A 17,653-nucleotide genomic window follows, 5' to 3' on the forward strand; every position below is an offset into this window, starting at 1 on the left:
TTGTCCCCACATCTGTTTAGTTATTGTTTAATAAAAAAGCGTTATCAAATAGATAATTGGATAACCTATGAAATGATAAGAATATTAGTTCCTTGTTGGGCTGCCTGTAGCCTGAATACAAGAGAAACGGTTGAGCATGGAGGTATAAAGATTCTGTATGGTATCCTGTGGCACATTTTCCCATAGAAGTTGCAACTGGGCCTGTATATCCTGGACACTTGAAAGTTGCTCAATCTGACTCACTATAAATGCTCAAATGGCGATAAATCTGGCAACCGGGCAGGCAAAGTGAGTGTTGCATTCTGAAGAAGACATTCCTTGGAAACCCTTGTGTGGACAAACATTATCCTGCTGAAAAATGCCAGTTAGGTGAACCTGCCGTAAGAGGCAACACATAAGGCTGCAAGATGTCCTGCACTTCTCTGACCTGTTAGTGTCCCTTGAATCGCTACTAGGGGTGACTGACTTTTATATGTGATGGCTCCCCAGAACATCATACCAGTAGTTGGGGCAGTGTGTCACTCTACAGCAAAGGCAGAATTAAAGCACTTACCACAAGGCCTCCATACTTGAACCCGACCATTGTCAAATTCTAAACAGAACTTGAATATGGTTCCAGTATGTGGCAGTCCAGATTTCTTGTTCACAACACCTCTGCAAAAAAAGGCAACAGTGACAGGCTGTAAATGGCAAGACAATCAATGGTGTCATAACGCAGAATTTCTTTCTGCTTTGTGCCTGTAAATGGTCTGGGCAAAGATTGGTTTGTGTGAAAGTGCCAGCTGTGTCTGGATGGTGGACAAAGAAACTCTGGAAGCGGCTTGTGCTTGTCAGCTGATCAAATAATCCTCTTTACTGGTGCTCTACCTAGGCCATTTGGAATCTGTTTGCTGTGTGTGCACACCCTCATGTAACTACTGCTCCCAACACCTTCTAACAGCTTTGTCAGATCGGCTTAGGTTCTGCATCTCTCAGTCCAGTGATGCGCCACCTCTTAAAGTCTGTCAAAATGTCTTTGTCTGTGTCATAGAGGTATGTCAGAGGGGTAACTATAGGGGGTGCAGAGGTAGCATTTACACCTCTGCCCCATAATAAAACACCAGTAGTATAAACAACACATGGTAGACATGGGGCCCTGTTACAGATTTTGGGGCCCAGAAAATACAAGTAAAGTATGTCTACCAGCTAGCTAATGATCTCTCACCTTGAGGTACACTACCAGAAAGAAGCCTCTTTTATGCCCTCTTGTGGCAAGACCAAGGGTCTAGATAGAACACATAAAAGATCAATCTAGATAGTTTACAAATAACCAGAGTACAACACAGCTACAAAGATGACAGTCTGTGCACCTTTAGTCATAGCATACAACTGACTGCACCCTTAGTCATAGCATACAACTGACTGCTACCCCACCCACCAGAAATACTCAGGAGAGAGAAGAGGGGTAACAATGAGCGGCACAAGATTCCCATAATAAAAATCATATAAAGAAGACATTAATAGGTAAAAACAACTGTATATAACAACCTTATGTACGTATATACATACTCTATTATAAAATCATAGTTGCTTAGGTATACTGAGGCCTGAAAGGGCTCTTGCCCCTAGGGTTATTGCCAGTATGCCTCCCAATCTAAGAGGTTGCACTGAATACTGCCTCCATGTGATGGAAAATTAAAGGGGTATTCCAGGAATTTTTTGATTTGACTATGCTACAGGGGCTGTAAAGTTAGTGTTGTTCATAATATAGTGTCTGTACCTGTGTGTGATGGTTTTCTCACAATTCTTATATGATTTTCACCCCAATATTTATTTTTAATAGCATACAAAATGACTGTTGTCTCAGATTTTTCCCAGGTTGCAATGCGGCCGAGACCTGACTCACTAGTCAGCTGATGTCAGGGAGCCTGTCTGCTTCAATGGGTGGAGCGATCGCTTGGTTGGAGAGATCAATCTGCAACTAATGCAACAGCTGTAGGCACCCTGGTTGACAACCACAGGTCTTTTGAATGGATGCAGCTAATTTTTGATTTAATGGGTGGGGTGGCTGATGTGTGGGAGGGAGGAAAATGGAATTATGGGATTTGTAGGCAAAAAAAGAAAACTGAAACAGGAAATACCAGTTCACAAAAAGCTAGCCACAGTGTTATGGTAATCTCATGACATAGCCATTTAGCCCTAAGACAAGCACAGATCCTTCCTAAGCATGTCCATAACTGTCTGTCAGGCACATACTAAATTCACCTTATGGTGGATAACCCCTTTAACCTTTTCTATCCCATAGGTTCTAAAGGAATCTAGACACTGCACAGAAAATGTTTAGATACTCCTGACAATAAACAATTATTTCTGCCACTTGCGTCATTGAGATGCTCCAATATTCTAGTTTTTAAGTGGTGCAACTGACAAATTTTAACTTATAGACTGTATACTCAATAATGTTGATGTGATAAGTTTTGCCCATGGACGCATACTTCACTTAAAAAAAACTCACAGTATTCAGCCAAATCTGTAGCACTTTTACTGTTAACCAAACATCATATAGAATATTAGCTAGGTACTCTTTTTATATGAAGGTAAGGTGTTTGAAGGTGTTCAAAAATGAAAGCTGCATAAATTGTGGATTGCATGTTAGGCTTCTGCATAAGAATCACTGCGTTTTCACAAGTAATTTTTTTTTTACTACATAAATTGTCTTGTCCAGTGTATTCTTAAAGGGGTACTACCGTGGAAAACTTTTTTTTTAAATCAACTGATGCCAGAAAGTTAAACAGATTTGTAAATCACTTCTATTAAAAAATCTTCTGACTTCTGCTGTCCATTTTAGGAACTGGAGAAAATCCCCATAGCAAACATATGCTTCTCTGGACAGTTCCTAAAATGGACTGAAGAGGTCAGCAGAGAGCACTGTGGTCAGGACATCACAGGAAATGCATTTCTTTTTGGATTTCTCTTTAGTATACAGCCCCTAAAAAGTACTGGAAGGATTAAGATTTTTTAATAGAAGTGATTTACAAATCTGTTTAACTTTCTGGAACCAGTTGATTTAAAAAAAAAAAGTTTTCCACGGTAGTACCCCTTTAATATATATCCTCTCTGTTTGAGCCTATACCCCAAATTATAATCCACAGCTTCACTACAGTTATGTTTTAATCTGGTAATTTTTACCAGAGGTATGGAACGCTTAGTGTGAACAGTAGGCTGTAGTACCCCCTTTACAGAGAGATCCAAAATGACTTTAATAGAATAAGGCTGCAGTTAATGTGTGAACCATAAATTCACATCAAAAGAATTAAGATATTCCACAAACAGAGGTGATCATTTAGGCTGGGTTCACACTACGATTTTCTATACAGTTTATCAGGTTTTTTATGAAAATCCGGATTCCTCAAAACCTGACTGAACTGTATCAAAACATGTGTACAAAGTTTTATCTGTATACGGTTGAAAACCGAATACGGTTTAAAAAATGATGTCCGGTTGCATCCGTTTTTTAAGAAAAAAACGTATACGTTTTGAACTTTTCACTCCATTATGAATAAAGTTTCACTTGTTTGATTGAAATTCCAAGAAAAAAAACTGTGCAAAGTCAAAAACTGTATGGTAAAAACTGGATGGAACTGTACACACATACAGGTCTGTATGGTTCCCATTGACTCCCATGTTTAAAAAAAAAAAAAACGTATATGGGTCGATACGGTTTTTCTCCTGGACCAAAAACCGTGGTAGGCCACGGTTTTTTGTCTAGAAAAAAAAAAGTTAAAAACCGTGTGGTGTGAAAAACGGAGACAACCGTATACAATATGGTGCATACGGTTTTGAATGGAAAGTCTATGGCCATGGTTTTCTGTACGGTTGCATACGGTTTTTTGAAAAAAAACTTATCCAAAAACTGTATAGAAAATCGTAGTGTGAACCCAGCCTTACATATCTGCCATAACTGCATGGTGTTTTGCAGCAATTTGATATTTGTATTTGGGCGCATGATTTTTTTGGGTCATTTTAAACACAAATCTAAGGAAGTCCCAGCACTCACCACTTAGGATGCAGTAACATGTGGTGTTTACTCACATCAGGTCAGGATAGATGTACAGGTATATTAAACAGTCATACAGTGTGTCAAATATAGCACGATTTACTACTGCTGCTGAGCAACTTGACTATGAAGTGTTTTGTTTCCATTTATTTGTGCTGGCTGACTAGTAAGCAAACTTTGCTTTGTTTGTACATACCTATTCCTTGGCTGCATCATATAAATCTCCACTCCCTCCAGGAACGGTGGGACCTACAAATGGCATGTACGCAAAGCTACGTTTAACATTACTTCTCAATTATTGGTCATATATTGATTCCTGATGCATTAGGATATCCCAACAAAATACTGTGCTGGGTTAATACACTCAAGATAACCACAGCCACATAATAATAATAATAATAATTTTCCTTTCTAGAACGGTGTCATCAGTGATGTGGGTACAGACAATGAAGGGTTCGAGACAGATGAGGATATTGAAGAACTGGATTCCGAACAAAACCCAGAAGTGAAGAACGTGGAGGTTCAAGTAGACTGGAATTCAGAGCTGCCAGTTAAAGTGTCTGTCCCCAAAGTCACAATTCACAGCCTTATTTTCGACTTTGGGCAAATATCTTTCCTAGATGTGGTGGCTGTAAGGTCGTTAAAAGTGGTAAGACAAATACTGATTTCCTGGTAAACACAGTTGTTTATGCATATAACATTTCTCGTATTGATACTTATTCAAAAACAACAGCTTGTTTAACATAGCTTCTGCCCCTCTTAATATAACATACTTTATGAAGGCAAAGACTTCTTAATCATAAAAAATCTTATTGCATTTAAAGGGAGAAACAATCTTATTTTTAACCGGTAAAAATACCTCTTTATGGATAATTGAAATAAAATAAATTATGATGAATAGCAAGTTATCAATGCTACTCAGATCTCATCAGAAAGGGGTTTAACGCAGTATAAGAATAAATGCTGAAAGAGTTAAAGGGGTACTCCTGTGAAAAACATATTTTTTTTTTTTAAATCAACTGGTGCCAGAATGTTAAACAGAATTGTAAATTACTTCTATTTAAAAATCTTAATCCTTCCAGTACTTATCAGCTGCTGTATGCTCTACAGGAAGTTATTTTCTTTTTAAACTTCTTTTCTGTCTGACCACAGTGCTTTCTGCTGACACCTCTGTCTTTCTCAGGAACTGTCATGAGCAGGAGCAAATCCCCATAGCAAACCTATCCCGCTCTTGACAGTTCCTGAGACAGACAGAGGTGTCAGCAGAGAGCACTGTGGTCAGACAGAAACTAAATGTAAAAGGAAAAGAACTTCCCCTGGAGCATACAGCAGCTGATAAGTACTGAAAGGGTTAAGATTTTTAAAAAGAAGTAAATTACAAATCTGTTTAACGTTCTGGCACCAGTTGATTTAAAAAAAATGTTTTTCACTGGAGTTCCCCTTTAACAGATAGTCAATGTGAAATTCTTACTGTTCCTTAATGGTACAGCTCCACAACACACAGCAAGGCTATATGATGTTTAAGATATTTAGATGTCCTATATTCAATGTTTTTTGCTCTTAATGTGTTCTGTTGGGGGTGGGGTTGGGGAGTCTCTATGTTGAAATAACAGAAGTGAAACTTAAGGAAGGATTGGGAGCACCACACAGTAAAAGACAATCAAACATAAATATATATACAGTATGTAGCTAAGCATTTCTGTAGAACAGTACAACAGAAAGAGAAAGAAGATACACCATGTAGCTCACACCCAAGTTATATGTGTAACATCAGACAGAACACTTGATAACATCTAAAAGGCACGAAGGCCCCTACACAACAGGGGGGGGGGGGGGCCCTCCCAGGGCACCTGCACTGACCCTAATAGCCTAATATATTAGACAATAATTGGTATGTGCACTTTCCTCAGAACAATAGTAAGCATACAACCTGTACAATAATGAACAATGCAATGCTGGAAAGGCAAGGCTAAAGACAGCAGATGGAAGATAATCCAGGCAGGTGCCCCCATAGACCCCACACATTAAGTCGCCCGTCGGCAACTTCCTCAGGGGTGTTGTGGCATGTTTCCTATTCTCCATCTTATATACACAATCTGATTAAGCAAATAATTGTCAGGAGGAGGTACCTGGTGGTCCGTGGTGCGACTCGTTAATTTCTAACGATAATTTGTTTTCCCTTAGTCCTAACAGTGGCACAGATGGGGTATTCCACCCCCTGTGGACTGGTTAGGACCGGTGGAACTTTATTGACAACCAAATAAATCAAAGCAATAGACCCTCCCACCCCCCTATAAGTAGGGGAAAGGAACCCCACCCCCTTGTGTAATTACAAGTAGAAGAAGAAAAGAATAGTCAGTAAGGGAGGGATTGTTGTGCCACTGTTAGGACTAAGGGAAAACAAATTATCGTTAGAAATTAACGATTTCCTTACGTCCTAACCAGTGGCACAGATGGGGATTTAGCAAGTAGATACCCCCATGGGAGGGCACTCATGCCTGGCGGAGGAGAATACCCACCGCCCAAATGAGGAATAACTAGCTATTCTGGAATCAACTCTATAGTGAGAGATGAAAGAAGCAGATTTACAGATGAGTTCCAAAGGAATCGAGCTTCTTTCTGCAAAAGAGGTAGCTACTGCTCTAGTAGAGTGAGCTTTAACAAATTCAGGGGGCTCCAGACCCTGGGAAACATGAGACTCCCAAATGGATTCCTTAATCCAGCGACTAATAGTTGGTTTGGAAGCCCTGTGTCCCTTACGGGCACTAGAAAAAAGGATTAGAAGGTTTTCCTCCTTTCGGAATTCCTTGGATCGATCCAGGTAGATCCTGAGACATCTCGACAGGTCGAGGGTGCGAAGGCCTTTAGTATCTTCTGAGGAGTGGAGCGTAGCTAACACAGGAAGAGAAATAACCTGGTTGATATTACCTTTGGAGACAGTTGGCGTAGCCGACACCAGGATGAGAATGTGCTCCATATTCTTCCATAAGATCTAGTTGTAGCCTCAGATCTGGAGTGCGACAATGTTCTCAAGACCGACTCTGAGAGCCCTTCTACTCCTGGAAGGGACCAATCAACCTCCAGGCTGTCAGGTTGAACATTTGTATGTTGGAGCAGCTGTGAGTGTTCCCTGACACTATTGCTTGCTCTGGGGGGAAGCCTCCAAAATTGACCCTGACTCATCTGAATTAGTTGGGTGAACCAAGCTCTTTGGGGCCAATATGGAATGATGGCTATCACAGAGGCTTGGTCCTGTCTGATTTTCATCAATACCCTCGGGATCAAGGAAATAGGAGGGAAGATGTAGGCCAGCCTGAACCTCCAAGGGATTGACAGAGCATCTACCGCCAAGGGATTGTCCTCTCTGTAGAGGGAACAGAATCTGTCCACCTTGGCGTTGAACCTCGTTGCCATGAGTTCGATCTCTGGCATGCCCCACCTGAGCATGATCTGATAGAAGATCTCTGGATGGAGAGACCACTCTCCGGTTGGAAGGCCTCTGCTCAGGCGATCTGCTATTACGTTGTGAGTACCCCGGATATGAACGGCCCATAAGTGGGTGAGGTTCAATTCTGCCCAATCCAGAATCACACCTATCTCTCTCAGGAGACTTTGTGCCTCCCTGTTTGTTGATATAAAGGACAGCTGTCATGCTGTCTGACTGGACTCTCACAGCCTTGCCCTGAATATGAGGAGCAAAGTGAAAGAGGGCTAGTCTGATGGCCCGAATCTCTAGGAGATTCGAGGATAATAACTTCTCCTGAAGAGACCAAGTCCCTTGGACCGTCATGTCCAGAATATGCGCTCCCCAACCTACAAGGGACGCGTCTGTGATAAGTATGATCCAGACAGGTTGGATCAGAGATTTTCCGTCCTGGAGGTGAGCCCATCAACGTAGAGAGGACCGGACTTGAGGAGACAGGGAGTGCACGGAATTTAGTCCCCTTGGACTGTTATCCCACTTGGCTAGTACCTCCGACTGAAGCGGACGTAGGTGCCACAAAGCCCAGGCTACCGCTTCCGCGGTTGCAGACATTAGTCCCAACATTTTCATTAGATAGCGGAGAGTTACCCGATTGGGAACTAAGAGAGATTGGGCTGTGTCCTGTACCCGTAGCTTCCTTTCGGGAGATAGATGAATAGTCATCGCTACGGAATCTATCATAAAATCCAGGAATCTCACAGATGTGGCTGGTTGGCGGTTGGATTTGTTCCAATTGATTATCCAACCTAGTTGATGGAGAAAGGACACAGCGGTCTGAATATGTTGGGAAAGGATCGCTTGGGAGGAGGCTTTGAGAAGCCAGTCGTCTAGGTAAGGGACTATACACAGTCCCTGGAGTCTTGGGGCGGCTACCACAGAAACTACTGTATGAGGTGCCGAAGAGATCCCAAAAGGGAGGGCGACAAACTGATAGTGTCTTAGAACTCCCTGAATTTGCACAGCGATCCTTAAGAATCTTCTGGACCCAGGATGGATGGGGATATCCAGATAAGCATCCTTGAGGTCCAAGGTTGCCAGGAAGTCCCCTGGCATAAGAAGATTGATAACTGACTGAATGGTTTCCATTCGGAAATGCTTCCGTCTGATAGACTGGTTGAAGAACCTTAAGTCTATGATCATCCTCAAATCTCCTTTGGCTTTGGGAACCAGAAACACTGGAGAATAGATGCCCGCCCCTTGCTCTTGAGAGGGAACTTCCCCCAAGGCACCCTTCTGGCGATATTCCAGAATATAGGCTTCCAAAATCTTTTGTTTGCTGGAAGGAAGAAGTCTGGTTCTTACGAATTTGTCTGGAGGGGTATCCTCCAGATCCACTTTGTACCCTTCCGAAATAATTCGGAGGACCCAGGGATCTTGGATGTGTGTCCTCCAAGCATCTAAGAAATGGTGGAGACGTCCACCTACAGGAAGAGAAGGGAAGGGAAGTGGGGATAGAATGGGAGCTCTGGCTGGAATCCAAGAGCCTCGAGGAGGCCCGTAGTCAGGGCGCCGAGAATCTTCCACCCTTGGAACCCCTGGGGCGTCTACCGCCCCTTTGCTTTTGGGACCCCCAATCTTTTTGGGGTTTGGCTTGGGAGCCAAATCTGTCTCCATACCTTTTACCTCGACCACGAAAGGACTGCTGAGGAAGGGATTTCCCCTTCCGATCAGACAGTCCCTCCATAATGCTCAGTCCCAAAAAGAATGCCAGGCTCGTATGTCATGGCACACAAGGTGTGCTTAGAGGAGGTATCAGACCTCCATGGCTTCAACCATAAGGGGCGACGCCCCGCAGAGGAAAGGGCCATAGTTTTAGCGGCCAACTTAAACTGTTGAGGGGCGGCATCACAGAAGAAATCGATGGCTAAACTAGCCGTCTTGCAAGAGGACAAAATGTCATCCCTAGAGACCCCCTGGTCTAGGTCAGACTGAATCTGAGAAAATCTGTTTCTCGGAAATTTAGCTACCTCAGAAGAGGCTATCGCCACAGAGGCAGAGAAGAGGAGTAAGAGTGCCGTAAAGCGCAATCGGCCTTACGGTTCATGGCATCCTGGAGGCTGGAGCCATCATCAGAGGGTACCAAGGTCCGTTTGGATAACTTGGAGATGGCCAAATCCACCTTGGGCACAGGTCCCCAGGAAGATACCTGGTCTTCCTACATAGGGAACATGCTCTTATAACGTTTGGTAAGCATGGGACCCTTCTCCGGCTTCTTCCATTCTGTCTTCATTAAAGACAGCAGGGACTCATTTAAAGGCCCTAGGCCACTTAGAGACGGAAGTAGAGGCTTCACTCCCTTTGGCATCACGGTCCCCCGACCTGATAGACCTCAGCAGCCGCTGTGTTTTCTCCGGAAAGGAGAAATACTGGAACTTGTCTTCTTCCTCAGATGAAGAGGACTGGGAGTCATCACGGGCTGCTTCCCCAGACACTTCCATCGATCTTGGAGGCGAAGATAGTCTTGAACGCTTCGCGGCCATTATCTGTTTTAATTCGTCGACGGAAGCTCCCATGGTGTTCATGTTTGAGGACACGAAATCTTTGACCCAGACCACCATGTCCTGGATAGTGTGTTCTTGCTGGGTCTGGTATCTGGCACGGCAAGAGGGGCAGCGAAAAAATTGATAGTCGTCCTCAAGCAAGGACTGACAATCGTAGCACTGCAAGTACTTCCTCTTGGAGGACGTTTTCTTTGAAGAAACCTCCCGGGAACCGTCAGCCGACGACATGCTCTGAAAAATAAGAGCAGTTAAAATATGGGAAGGGAAAAAAGGAGAAACTATGTTAATCCAGTAGCAAAGAGCTTTACCAGAAGGAAAGCACAAAAAAAGCAGCGAAAGAAATCGCAGGTAGCAAGCTAAGAAGCTGCAAGGCTTAATAGCAATTCTCAAGATAGAAGTAGGCTAAACAAGCAAGCACTACCCCCCTTTAGGAGGCAGCCTGAACCTTCTGAGCGGGTTTATATAGAGCCCAGCACTAATTGGGCCATAAGACCCTCCCAATGTGGGAGGATTAAATATAAATTTCTGATATCAAGACAAAATAATAAAAGAGACTTACTAGCCTCAAAAGACATGAAGGAGTTAAAACTCCCACATCAAGAATATCAAATATTTAAAGGCAAAACCTTAAAATTAAGATAAGAAAACAAAGGATCGGAGGTGATGTCAGACGCCACCTACGACCCGCCCCCTCCTTGAGCAGGGCACGGAGAGCGTGCACAGGAAGGGGAAAATCCTATCTTAGAGACAGAGGTGACATCAGACGCCACCTCTGACCCGCCTCCTCCCCAAAGTAACGTGCGCAGAGAAAGTGCCCAGGGGAGGGAGAGACGGCAGCAGCAGATCGCAGCGCCACACTGGAAGTGACGGGCACGCCGACACAAAGAAAATGCGGCGCTGCAAGAGCGCCGCTAGAACCGGAGAATAGACCGGCCAGGTAGGCAGAAAAAAAGTCTGCAAAAGAAAAGAGGGGCTAGGGAAAAATATCCCAAGCCCCAGGCTGTCAAAGCATGAAGGGGGTCCTGGAGCTAAGCTCTGCACAGGACCCCACCACCAGTCTAACCCTGTCTGGAGGACAGAAAAAAATACAAGGGGGTGGGGTTTCTTTCCCCTACTTATAGGGGGGGTGGGAGGGTCTATTGCTTTGATTTATTTGGTTGTCAATAAATTTCCACCAGTCCTAACCAGTCCACAGGGGGCGGAATACCCCATCTGTGCCACTGGTTAGGACGTAAGGGAATCATACATGCATGCTTGGACGCCAGCGGGCGCCCACTAGTACTTCTGGGTAATAGCCAGTTCACATCCGTTCAGTCTCACAATTCTCGCGCCTGCGCCCCTGCACGTATCACGACACACATTGTCTAAGATAGACAGACATCTGCGCTTGCGCCTCATTATCGTGTATTTCATATATAAATGAGCACTGTTTTTATATTAATAAATACTTCACATACAAATGAATGGTGTGATGGGTTGGTACGGAGGAGCGGAGTGCAAGGATACTAGTTCGCAGGTACAGCAGGAGACTGAGGCGCAAGCGCAGATGTCTCTCTTAGACAATGTGTATCGTGATAAGTGCCGGCGCGAGAATTGTGAGACTGAACGGATGTGAACTGGCTATTACCCGGTAGTACTAGCGGGCGCCCAAGCATGCATGTATAAATCACACCACAGACCACCAGGTACCTCCTCCTGACAATTATTTGCTTAATTAATTAGGTTGTGTATATAAGATGGAGAATAGGAAACATGCCACAACACCCCTGAGGAAGTTGCCGACGGGTGACGTAAAGCGTGAGGTCTAGGGGGGCACCTGCCTGGATTATCTTCCATCTGCTGTCCTTAGCCTTGCCTTTCCAGCATTGCAATGTTCACTACTGTACAGGTTGTATGCTTACTATTGTTCTGAGGAAAGTGCACATACCAATTATTGTCTTATATATTAGGCTATTGGGGTCAGTGCAGGTGCCCTTGGAAGAGTTTCTTTGCCCCTCCCCCCCACTTGTTGTGCAGTGGCCTTCGTGCCTTTTAGATGCTTTCAAGTGTTCTGTCTGATGTATATTGTTTTTGAAGATATGTAATAAAATATTTTGGTTACACATATGAATTGGGTGTGCTCTACATGGTGTATCTTCTTTCTCTTTCTGTTGTAGTGTATGTGCATTGATACACATAGTGCGCCCCACGATAAATTATTGTAGCTGAGCCCACTTGTTTGTGTATATGAGGATTTCTGTAGAACAGGTCACAGTGAAGAATACATGAAAGTTGTTATATCTAAAGGTAATTTTAAATTCCACTGAAGTAAATAGGGCAAGCTTCAATATCAGGTTTGGCCACTATGCAGTGCATGAAGCTGTGCCTTGTGGGCAGCTGTAGCTCTCACATGAGCACTGTGACTCCATTGAATCAGATTATTGGTGGGGTGGAGGGAGCTGGACCCCAATCTTTAGCTATTGCTGGCCTATCCAAAGGATAGTATTTATTTTATTACACCACATCTATGCATGCTGTTTAACATCATAATAAGACTTTTCATAAATGGTTGACTGATAAGGAATGCTGGTGTGTAAGCATTCTTGCTAATATGTATTATTTATGAATTGGTTTCTCATTGCTTATAAAGCCAACATGCCTCAGAGTGTAATACACAGAGAAACATCACTGACATAATTAGTATAAAATTAGTAACAAAGGTTTTCAGTGGTAATGTCTTTTCCGTCTCTAACAGTAACATTGTTTTTGCTCATCTCAGTGTGTAACCTCAGTTTGTAAGTAACCTCTTGATTTTTTAGATATACAAAGAATTCAAGAGAATTGATGTAGATGTCTACATTGCAGCATGTGATGGTAAATAAATCTATTACGTTTTATATATTCATATATGATACCATTTGTTACGTTCACATTTACCTCATCTAGCTGAAGTAAAATGAGTAAATGCTTCTTCTTACCTTACCAACAGATAATGTGTATAAAAAGTTTGAAGAGTGTCTCTTTTTTGATGACCAAATCAAGCCAGACATATTCTTCTTGACTATTCATGATGCTGTGTTATATATAGAGGAAAATAAAACATACCGTGAAGGACACGATCCACTAATGGAGAAGGTAAAATAAATGCCATTATTTATGTTATCATCTATAGATATTTGATGCTTTCTTGGTCAGGCTTTGTGGCATGCACTCACTGGTGGAGGAATGGTGAGGATGCTGTTTAGAAGCATGCTAAAGGACTGTCCAGTTGAGTGAAGAGTGATTTAAAGGGGTACTCCGGTAGAAAACATTTTTTTTTTTTTAAATCAACTGGTGCCAGAAAGTTAAACAGATTTGTAAATTACTTCTATTAAAAAATCTTTACCCTTCCAGTACTTTTAAGCAGCTGTATGCTACAGAGGAAATTATTTTTTGTCTTGTCCACAGTGCTCTCTGCACCTCTGTCCGTGTCAGGAACTGTCCAGAGAAGCATAGGTTTGCAATGGGGATTTTCTCCTGCTCTGGACAGTTCCTGATACGGGCATCAGGTGTCAGCAGAGAGCACTGTGGACAAGACAAAAAAGAAATTCAAAAAGAAAAGAACTTCCTCTTTAGTATACGGCTGCTAAAAAGTACTGGAAGGATAAAGATTTTTAATAGAAGTCATTTACAAATCTGTTTAACTTTCCAGCAACAGTTGATTTAAAAAAAAAAAAAATGTTTTCACCATAGTACCCCTTTAAAGCATCTTGCACTCCGGAGGACTTGTCCTGCTATACACAGAGTATACATTAATATGAATGGGCACTGCTTCATTTCTTATGTGCTGGTGCTGTAGGGAAATTAAACACTTATCGACAGGTCTCCCCAAGGATAACAACTCATTATCGAGGGACCCTTCTAGCAGGTAGAGAAGAAGTGGAAAAACCTTTTAAGACAGGAGCGTTGCTAGAATCTAAAAAGATGATGGGTGGATATCCCAAGAAATATATTTTGCTCTCATCCCCCTCTAAAAAATAAATAAATAAATAAATATGGAAGTTAAAGAGAACCTGGAAGTTAAAGAGGACCTGGAAATCAAAAATGAGTTGCAGTAACCATTAGGGTATGTTCACACTACGGAGTTTGAATGGAATCTCCACTCGCAGAATTCCACGAGCAGAGATTCCATTCTGGCGGAAATCGTGGTTTTTTTTCTCCCATAGAAGTCTATGGGAGTAAAAAAAAACACCAAGAAAAACGACATGTGGGTTTTAACTTTGGCGTTTTTGCAAGTGGTTTTTATTCCTTTTTGGACTTTAGCAATCCAAAAAAGTGATGGAGATACCTTTTTTAATAACATTTTTGTCGGGTACCATTAAAAAAGATACAGTAGTGATGGAAAAAATTGTATTTAACGAAATGTATCTTTTTTTATAACGATATATCGCCTCCTGTATAATGTATAGATGCGACCGGCTGCTCTTCTATGGTCCCCTGCACTGACGTATATATACACCTATTCATATTTCCCGCAGAGAGTTGTGACTGGCCACATGCTTCCAGCCAATCACAACTCTCTGTGGGAAATATGAATAGGTGTATGTATACAGCAGTGCAGGGGAGCAGAGAAGAGCTGCCAGCCGCATCTATACATTATACAGGAGGATCACAGCGGTTGTCAGGAGTGACATCCGCTGTGATCTGTCCTTAACTGCAGGTACTACTGCTCCCAACATGGAGCACACACTGCTCCATGCTGGAAGCTGTAGTACCTGCATTAATAGACAGATCGCAACAGGTGTCAAAAGTGACACTTGCTGCTATCTGTCTATTAATGCAGGTACTACAGCTCCCAGCATGGAGCAGAGTGTGATCCATGTTGGGAGCAGTAGTACCTGAAGTTAAGGACAGATCACAGTGGGTGTCACTCCTGACAACCGCTGTGATCATCCTTCATCCCTGAGATGCAGAGCAGCTTTCTCCTGCGCTCGCATCTCTGCTCTGTACTCTGGCCGGCCACTCACCATTCATATTTCCCGCTGAGAGCGGGAATTGGCTGCCACCATCCGGCCAATCCCCACTCTGGGCGGAAAATATGAATGAGTGATTTGAAGTTCTCGTCAGTAGCTGACTTTATCCTGCATAAATTAGTTCAGCTTTCAGGTGCTCCGGTGGGCTGGAAAAGGTGGAGTGTCTCCTAGGGCTGTATCCACCTTTTCCAGCCCACCGGAGCACGTGAAAGCTGAACTAATTTATGCAGACTAAAGTCAGCAACTGCCGAGCCGAGAAGTTTGTGACAAATTGAATCACTGTAAGTTCGCTCATCTCTAACACCATCTCTAAATGCTGTGGCATTTTTTTCTGGTGTTAGTTTTTGGGCCACAAAAAAAAACAACTGGAAACTTAGCCTTAGTGTTTTTACTTAAAAATTATGTCACACTAAGTCAGTGCTTCTCAAATAGTGGGGCGCGCACCCCAGGGGGGGGCGTGAGGCTCCGTAAAGGGGGGCCCGACTCACTCGCAAGCGGCGTCCCACACGGCATTGGTTGCCTAGCAACTCTACGGCTGGATCTTACTTACGGCCCTGGGTTGTCAGTGTGGCTGCCTGGGAGAGGCGCTTTGAACTCCGGCGTGGCGCGCTGCTACGTTCAGACGTGAGGTCGCGTCACCGGGGTGACGTGACCTCACGTCTAAGTGCAGCAGCCCACCATGTCAGAGTTCACTGTGCCACTGAGCAGTGCGCCTGCCGCCCTGCTCTCTCTCTTGTACAGGCCCTGCTTGTCCTCAGGTACAGATCCCTGCTTGTCCTCCATGTAAAGAGCCCTGCTTGTTGTCAGTGTACAGAGCCCTGCTTGTTGTCAGTGTACAGAGCCCTGCTTGTTGTCAGTGTACAGAGCCCTGCTTGTTGTCAGTGTACAGAGCCCTGCTTGTTGTCAGTGTACAGAGCTCTGCTTGTTGTCAGTGTACAGAGCTCTGCCTGTTGTCAGTGTACAGAGCCCCGCTTGTTGTCAGTGTACAGAGCCCCGCTTGTTGTCAGTGTACAGAGCCCCGCTTGTTGCCAGTGTACAGAGCCCCGCTTGTTGTCAGTGTACAAAGCCCCGCTTGTTGTCAGTGTACAGAGCACCGCTTGTTGTCAGTGTACAGAGCCCCGCTTGTTGTCAGTATACAGAGCCCCGCTTGTTGTCAGTGTACAGAGCCTCATATACGTTAATAAGGATACAGTGTTATGCAGAGGTGTACTTATAACAATTTTATAGACAAATGATACTATTTACAGTCGCGCGGGGGGGCGTGAAATGTTTTCTTCTTCCTAGGGGGGGGGGGGGCATGACAGAAAATAATTGAGAAGCACTGCCCTAAGGCTAAGTTTCTACTTGTTTTTTGTCCTGTGTTTTTTGGTTTGAAAAAAACGCAAGAAAAAATACCGGCAAAAACGCCAGTGCAATTTCCTGCATCTGGCATTTTTTCTGGCGTTTTTTCATTTGTGTGGAAATTGCATTTTTTGCCCCTTTGGTGTTTTGTTTTGTTTTTGGTACCCAAAATTTGTTGGGTACAAAAAAAAAAAAAAAAAAAAAAGGATGCAGTAGTTATGGAAAAAAATGTATTTAACAAAATTTATATTTTTATTAATTTTTAATAAAGTGTGTGTTTCACCTTTTTTTTTTTTCTCTTTCTTTTTAGACTTTTTTTTAGGTAGTACTACTACTCCCAGCATGAAACAGACTGTTCCATGATGGGAGTAGTAGTACCTGTACTAATAGACATATAGCCCGATGCGGTTGTCCATAATATAGCAGAGATGTGGAGCGGCTCTATACAGCGCTCACGTCTCTGCTCGGTACTCTGTCCAGCCAGTGATGTGGATAGACCATCACTCATTCATATTTTCCACCCAGAGTGGGAATTGGCCGGATGGTTGCAGCCAATCACAGCTCTCAGAGGGAAACATGAATGAGTGATGTTCTATTCACATCACTGGCCGAAGTATAGTGCAGAGATGCGAGCGCTGTATAGAGCCGCTCCACATTTCTGCAATAGAAAGGACGATCACAACGCTCCATGTTGGGAGCTGTAGTACCTGCAGTTAAGGAAAGATCACAGCAGATGTCACTCCTGACACCTGTTGCGATCTGTCTATTAATGCAGGTACTACAGCTCCCAGCATTGAGCAGAGTGCGCTCCATGTTGGGAGCAGTAGTACCTGCAGTTAAGGAAAGATCACAGCGGATGTCACACCTGACACCCGCTGTGATCCTCCTGTATAATGTATAGATGTATAGTGGCCGGCCGTTCTTCTATGGTCCCCTCCATCTGGCCAATCACAGCTCTCTGCGGGAAATGTGAATAGGTGTATATATACGTCAGTGCAGGGGACCATAGAAGAGCTGCCGGCCGCATCTATACATTATACAGGAGGATCGCAATGGACCTGTCAATTAGTACAGGTACTACTACTCACATCATGGAACAGTGTGTGTTCCATGCTGGGAGTAGTAGTACCACCTAAAAAATAATGAATAAAAAGTGAAAGTCACACACACTACATTTTTATTATTGTCTGCTATATTTTTAGTGCCCTGCCCGCCCACATAAATTGATCCCTGTTTAAAAATTAATAAAAATGTTGTTATAAAAAAGATAAATTTGGTTAAATACAATTTTTTCCATCAC

The 17,653-nt window shown here is 43.3% G+C and overlaps 1 protein-coding gene and 1 long non-coding RNA gene across 7 annotated transcripts in view; one reads left to right on the forward strand and one right to left on the reverse strand.

Moving 5' to 3' along the window:
* LOC130368996 (pendrin-like) overlaps nt 1-17,653 on the forward strand; it is a 57,113-nt gene that overhangs the window by 37,732 nt on the left and 1,728 nt on the right. For all 3 annotated transcript variants that reach the window (XM_056573599.1, XM_056573598.1, XM_056573596.1), the window contains 3 exons: nt 4,452-4,685; nt 12,820-12,874; nt 12,990-13,135. In XM_056573599.1, the coding sequence (XP_056429574.1) occupies nt 4,452-4,685; nt 12,820-12,874; nt 12,990-13,135 (435 nt within the window). The remainder of the gene's footprint in view (nt 1-4,451; nt 4,686-12,819; nt 12,875-12,989; nt 13,136-17,653) is intronic.
* The window catches only part of LOC130369003 (uncharacterized), a 36,555-nt gene that overhangs the window by 3,970 nt on the left and 14,932 nt on the right, over nt 1-17,653 (reverse strand). For 3 of the 4 annotated variants that reach the window (XR_008892638.1, XR_008892639.1, XR_008892637.1), the window contains 4 exons: nt 12,979-13,073; nt 4,233-4,285; nt 1,205-1,264; nt 554-654 (listed from right to left, as the gene is read on the reverse strand). This is a non-coding gene — a long non-coding RNA (uncharacterized LOC130369003). The remainder of the gene's footprint in view (nt 1-553; nt 655-1,204; nt 1,265-4,232; nt 4,286-12,978; nt 13,074-17,653) is intronic. The other variant, XR_008892640.1, reaches the window with a different exon arrangement.

Source organism: Hyla sarda, chromosome 4 (genome assembly GCF_029499605.1).
Source record: "Hyla sarda isolate aHylSar1 chromosome 4, aHylSar1.hap1, whole genome shotgun sequence".
Lineage (NCBI taxonomy): Eukaryota > Metazoa > Chordata > Amphibia > Anura > Hylidae > Hyla > Hyla sarda.